Source organism: Danio rerio, chromosome 11 (genome assembly GCF_052040795.2).
Source record: "Danio rerio strain M-AB ecotype USA chromosome 11, GRCz13ab, whole genome shotgun sequence".
In the NCBI taxonomy this organism is placed as follows: Eukaryota; Metazoa; Chordata; class Actinopteri; order Cypriniformes; family Danionidae; genus Danio; species Danio rerio.
The window spans coordinates 48335001-48342500 of NC_141031.1; the positions used below are offsets into that span (position 1 = coordinate 48335001).

A 7500-nucleotide genomic window follows, 5' to 3' on the forward strand; every position below is an offset into this window, starting at 1 on the left:
ATACACACGCATACACACACACACACACGGCGCTGGAGCTAACACACATGCAGTGGCGTTGTGCTCTCTCATTCTAGCCCTCACGCCTCAATGTCATCAGAAACGACAACGACAGCTGGGACTACACCAAACCCTTCCTGCTCAGACGAGGTAACACACACTACACTACACGTACAGTACACTACACGTACACTACAGTACACTACACTACACTACACTACACGTACAGTACACTACACTACACTACACTACACTACACTACACTACACTACACGTACAGTACACTACACGTACAGTACACTACACTACACTACACTACACGTACACTACACTACACGTACAGTACACTACACTACACGTACAGTACACTACACTACACTACACTACACTACACGTACAGTACACTACACGTACAGTACACTACACTACACTACACTACACTACACGTACACTACACTACACTACACTACACTACACTACACGTACAGTACACTACACTACACGTACAGTACACTACACTACACTACACTACACGTACACTACACTACACTACACTACACTACACTACACGTACACTACACTACACTACACTACACTACACTACACGTACAGTACACTACACTACACTACACTACACTACACTACACGTACAGTACACTACACGTACAGTACACTACACTACACTACACTACACTACACGTACAGTACACTACACGTACAGTACACTACACGTACAGTACACTACACTACACTACACTACACTACACGTACACTACACTACACTACACTACACTACACTACACTACACTACACGTACAGTACACTACACTACACGTACAGTACACTACACTACACTACACTACACTACACTACACTACACTACATGTACAGTACACTACACGTACAGTACACTACACTACACTACAGTACACTACACTACACTACACTACACTACACTACACGTACAGTACACTACACTACACTACACTACACTACACTACACTACATGTACAGTACACTACACGTACAGTACACTACACGTACAGTACACTACACTACACTACACTACACTACACTACACTACATGTACAGTACACTACACGTACAGTACACTACACGTACAGTACACTACACTACACTACACTACAGTACACTACACTACATGTACACTACACTACACGTACAGTACACTACACTACACTACACTACAGTACACTACACTACACTACACTACACTACACTACATGTACAGTACACTACACGTACAGTACACTACACGTACAGTACACTACACTACACGTACAGTACACTACACTACACTACACGTACACTACACTACACTACACTACACGTACAGTACACTACACTACACTACACTACACTACACTACACTACACGTACACTACACTACACTACACTACAGTACAGTACACTACACTACACTACACTACACTACACTACACGTACAGTACACTACACTACACTACACTACACGTACACTACACTACACGTACAGTACACTACACTACACTACACTACACTACACGTACACTACACTACACTACACTACACTACACTACACTACACTACACGTACAGTACACTACACTACACTACAGTACACTACACTACACGTACAGTACACTACACTACACTACACGTACAGTACACTACACTACACGTACACTACACTACACGTACACTACACTACACTACACTACACTACACTACACGTACAGTACACTACACTACACTACACTACACTACACTACACTACACTACACTACATGTACAGTACACTACACGTACAGTACACTACACGTACAGTACACTACACTACACTACACTACAGTACACTACACTACATGTACACTACACTACACGTACAGTACACTACACTACACTACACTACAGTACACTACACTACACTACACTACACTACACTACATGTACAGTACACTACACGTACAGTACACTACACGTACAGTACACTACACTACACGTACAGTACACTACACGTACAGTACACTACACTACACGTACAGTACACTACACTACACTACACTACACGTACACTACACTACACTACACTACACGTACAGTACACTACACTACACTACACTACACTACACGTACACTACACTACACTACACTACAGTACAGTACACTACACTACACTACACTACACTACACTACACGTACAGTACACTACACTACACTACACTACACGTACACTACACTACACGTACAGTACACTACACTACACTACACTACAGTACACTACACTACACTACACGTACACTACACTACACGTACAGTACACTACACTACACTACAGTACACTACACTACACTACACTACACGTACACTACACTACACGTACAGTACACTACACTACACTACACGTACAGTACACTACACTACACTACAGCACACTTATCAGTCAGCAGACGCTGAACACACATGAACACACACCTGCCGGCTCTGTGTTTGGAGCTGCTGGATGAGGTTTCCTCATTCTGTAATGCAGTGGTGTCGGTCTGCAGCTCTGCAGTGTGTCGGATGTGAGATGTTGTTGTGCTGACTGTAGAAGGACTCAGCCGTCCGTCATCAGTGCTTCAGCCGCATTCTCCTTCCATTATTATTCCCTCCAGAGCTGTGTTGAGCGTCTGTCTGTGCTCTCGATCAGTGTTTGCTGCAGGGTTGGTTCTTTCACTCATCAGATGGACCCGCTGCTGCATCACCAATGCGTTATGCCGTGTTCCAGCTTTGCTCATGGTCTCCTTCACATGTGCGGCTGTAGGCGGCAGTCTGCTTTACTCTGGACTCTGCTTCAGTGTGTCGTGCGTCTGGTCTTGTAAATGGTGTGAGTGTGAGTGTGTAGTCCTCTGCGTGATCCTCATCTCTGCTGTATTCGCTCTGTTGTTGTGTTCTGTCTGGGATCAGCCGTCTGACAGCAGATTTCAGCACTGTCCTCTGTGTTGTCTCCATTCCTCCATCAGTGTGTGTTCTGCTGCGTCAGCTGTGGGTGTGTGAAGGCTCTGTGAGATTGAAACACACTGAACCTGTGAAGAGCGTCACCCTGATCTACCCTGAGCGAGCATCACTCACTCCCACCTGCCGTTCTGAAGATGAGTATAGAGCGGTTGCTTAGGGCATCCTAATGGTTGCTAGGGACATCTTGTCTGTTGCTAGGGGCATCCTAATGATTGCTAGAGACAACTTGACTGTTGCTAAGGGCATGTTGACTGCTGAAAGGAGCATTCTGGTGGTTTCTAGGGACATGATGACTGTTGTTAGGGACATCTTAATTGTTTCTAGGGGCATTCTGATGGTTGCTAGGGAAATCTTATCTGTTTTTAGGGGCATCCTAATGGTTGCTAGAAACAACTTGACTGTTGCTAAGGACATGTTGACTGCTGAAAGGAGCATCCTGATGGTTTCTAGGGACATGATGACTGTTGTTAGGGACATCTTGACTGTTGCTAGGGGCATTCTGATGGTTGATATGGGCATCTGAACTGTTGCTAGAGGCATCCTGACGTTGCGAGAGACAACTTGACTGTTGCTAAGGGCATGTTGATGGTTGCTAGTGACACCCTGACAGTTGCGAGGGGCATCCTGATGGTTGCTAGAGACATCTTGTCTGTTGCTAGAGGCATCCTAATGGTTGCTAGAGACAACTTGACTGTTGCTAAGGGCATGTTGACAACAGATAAGGGCATCCTGGTGGTTTCTAGGGACATCATGACTGTTGTTAGGGACATCTTAACTGTTGCTAGGGGCATCCAGATTGTTGCTAGGGGCAGTCTGATGGTTGCTAGAGACATCTTGACTGTTGCTTGGGGCATTCTGATGGTTGCTAGAGACACCTTGACTGTTATTAGGAGCATACTGATGGATGGTAGAGACACCCTGACTGTTGCTAGGGGCATCCTAATGGTTGCTAGAGACAACTTGACTGTTGCTAAAGACATGTTGGCTGCTGATAAGGGCTTTCAAATAGCTTCTAGGGACATCATGACTGTTGTTAGGGACATCTTACCTGTTGCTAGGGGCATCCTGATTGTTGCTAGGGGCAGTCTAATGGTTGCTAGAAACAACTTGACTGTTGCTAAGGACATGTTGGCTGCTGATAAGAGTTTCCTGATGCTTTCTAGGGACATCATGACTGTTGTTAGGATCATCTTAATGGTTGCTAGGAGCATCCTGATGGTTGTTAGGGCCATCTTGTTGGTTGGAAAAGGGCATGTAGATGGTTGCTAGGGGCATCTTGACAGTTACTAGGTGCATCCAGATTGTTGGCGAGGGCATCTGGATGGTTGCTATGTGTGTCCTGATGGTTTCTAGGGGCATCATGACAGTTTCTAGGGCACCTTGATGGTTGCTAAGGGCATCTTGACAGTTGCTAGGGCATCTTGATGGTTGCTAAGGGGATGCAGACGGTTGCTGTGGCGATGTGGTCTCGGTGTTCTCTGTCTGCATGACACTGAGAGCTGCTTGACTCTGAGCTCAGCGTTTCTCTGAGCGGAGGAGTAGAGCAGACCATCATCACAGAATATTAATGAAGACCCTCCTCCATCTGTGGAGAGAGAGACTGAAGATCACCCATGACTGATGCTCATCTGCTGCAGAGTGTGTGTGTGTGTGTGTGTGTGTGTGTGCGCTGCCGCTCAGCTGAAGGTCACGCTCCTCCTCTGCAGATGCAGCGGCTCCTCAGTGTTTGTGGATGTGGAGTGTCAGTGTGCTGCTGTAAATCCGAGACAGCATCACACACACACACACACACACACACACACACACACTCATACTTCAGTGCACTATATGAGCTCAGATGATGTGCTGTCAGTGTGTGTGTAGTGGAGGTGTAGACTCGCTGATCTGCCTGATGAGTGCACTTTAGCTGATATTAGCACTCAGTGTGTGACTTTACTGTGCTGATTTCAGCAAACACACACATGCACACACTCTCTACAGACACACAGAATGTAAAAACCTCAGCTCAAGTAGACACGCACACACACACACACACACACACACACACACACGGCTGACAGATCAAGATCTGCTGATGTCAGGGAATGTTCTATTGCTGTAAGTGTGTGTGTATTTACAGCTCTGTGTGTCTGTGTGTGTGTTTGTGTGTGTGTGTGTGTGTGATTGCAGAGCGCGGTAAAGGTCGTCAGCGGCAGGCCATTCTGGGTGAACATCCGTCCTCATACAGCAATAATGGATACGGTCAGTCCTTATCAATACACCAGTCACATGATCAATCAGTCTGATCAGCACAAACACACACACACACACACACAAATACACAAATATTTATACACACATACACACCCACAGAAATACATACACACACAGACACACACACACCCACACACACCCAATACACACACATACACAAATATTTATACACACATACAGTTACTTAAATGCATGCAAACGCACAGAAATGCACACACACAAAAACAGAAATACACACATGCACACACACACACACATAGATAAATAAATGCATACACACACAGATACACACACACACAACTGCAGGATCTCACTGTTGCTCTGATGCTCAATCCTGTCTCTGTGTGTGTGTGTGTGTGTGTGCGTGTGTGTGTGTGTGTGTGTGTGTGTTCAGGTGCGCACTGCCCGCTCCTCCCCCTGCCCAGCAGCAGTGGTGGTGGCGGCGGCAGCAGCAGGTATAAGCGGTGTGCGGTGGATGTTGGTGAGGTGGTGTCGTACCCGCTGCCGCAGTCGTCCTCATACACACCTCACTGCAGCTCGGTGGCCATGGTCAGCGGCCTGCACTCCGCCAGCATGAACTGCACACGCATCTTCAACCTCTTCTGTCTCTACGGCAACATCGAGAAGGTGAAGCGCATCCCATAATGAGCCAACAGCTGGAGAACACACTCCTGCAGCCAGACTGAGCTCTGTGTGTGTGTGTGTGTGTGTGTGTGTGTGCAGGTGAAGTTCATGAAGAGTGTTCCGGGCACAGCGCTGGTGGAGATGGGTGATGAGTACGCAGTGGACAGAGCGATAACACACCTCAACAGCATCAAAGTGTTCGGAAAACGCCTCAATGTCTGGTGAGAACACACACACATGCACACACACACACACAACAGATAAATACACAGACACATGCATGCACACACAGACATACACACCGGTGGAGTCACTGATCTCATATTACTTATAATGTTCATGTGTGTGTGTGTGTGTGTGTGTGTGTGTGTGTGTGTGTGTGTTTGTGTCCAGCGTGTCGAAGCAGCACGCAGTGATCCCCAGTCAGGTGTTTGAGCTCGAGGACGGCTCCAGCAGCTATAAAGACTTCGCCATGACCAGAAACAACCGCTTCAGCAGCGCCGGCCAGGCCTCCAAAAACATCATCCAGCCCCCGTCATGTGTGCTGCACTTCTACAACGTCCCCCCCAGCATCACGGAGGAGGACCTGCAGCGGGTACACACACACACACACACACACACACACACACACACACACAGACATCAGATGCACATACACAACAAAAATAAAAAAAAACATTTCTTTAAGAAAATTATATTAGAATGATACACACACTCAGCGGCCACTTTATTAGGTACACATCACTAGTACCGGGTCGGACCCCTTTAGTCTTCAGATCTGCTTAATCCTTCATGGCAGAGATTCAACAAGCTGCTGGAAATATTCCTCAGAGATTTTGCTCCATATTGTCATGATAGCATCACACAGTTGCTGCAGATTTGTCGGCTGCACATCCATGATGCCAATCTCCCGTTCCACCACATCCCAAAGCTGCTCTATTGGATTGAGCTCTGGTGACTGTGGAGGCCATTTGAGTGCAGTGAACTCATCGTCATGTTCAAGACACCAGTCTGAGATGATTGAGCTTTATGACATGCTGCGTTATCCTGCTGGAAGTAGCCATCAGAAGATGGAGACACTGTGCTCATAAAGGGATGGACATGGTCAGCAGCAATACTCAGGTAGGCTGTGGCGTTGATGCTCAATTGGTACTAATGGACCCAAAGAAAATCTCCCCCACACCATTACACCACCACCACCAGCCTGAACCGCTGATACAAGGCAGGATGATCCATGCTTTCATGTTGTCTGAGCCGAGCATCTGAATGTGTCAGCAGAAATGGAGACTCATCAGAGCAGCAACGTTTCTCCAATCTTCTATTGTCCAGTTTTGGTGAGTCTGTGTGAATTGTAGCCTCAGTTTCCTGTTCTTAGCTGACAGGAGCGGCACCCGGTGTGCTCTTCTGCTGCTGTAGCCCATCCGCCTCAAGGTTGGACGTGTTGTGTGTTCAGAGATGCTCTTCTGCAGAGCTCGGTTGTAGCGAGTGCTTATTTGAGTTACTGTTGCCTTTCTATCAGCTGGAACCAGTCTGGCCATTCTCCTCTGACCTCTGACCCACAGAACTGCCGCTCACTGGATATTTCCTCTTTGTCGGAGCATTCTCTGTAAACCCTAGAGATGGTTGT

At 46.9% G+C, this 7500-nt stretch overlaps 1 protein-coding gene across 4 annotated transcripts in view; it reads left to right on the forward strand.

Moving 5' to 3' along the window:
* hnrnpll (heterogeneous nuclear ribonucleoprotein L like) overlaps positions 1-7500 on the forward strand; it is a 33645-nt gene that overhangs the window by 23179 nt on the left and 2966 nt on the right. For all 4 annotated transcript variants that reach the window (XR_015502891.1, XR_015502892.1, XM_087274251.1 and 1 more), the window contains exons 6-10: positions 78-150; positions 5166-5237; positions 5644-5876; positions 5973-6094; positions 6267-6468. Coding sequence is in view for 2 of the 4 variants with exons in the window: in XM_087274251.1 (XP_087130377.1) it covers positions 78-150; positions 5166-5237; positions 5644-5876; positions 5973-6094; positions 6267-6468 (702 nt within the window). In the remaining 2 variants the exon portion in view is untranslated. The remainder of the gene's footprint in view (positions 1-77; positions 151-5165; positions 5238-5643; positions 5877-5972; positions 6095-6266; positions 6469-7500) is intronic.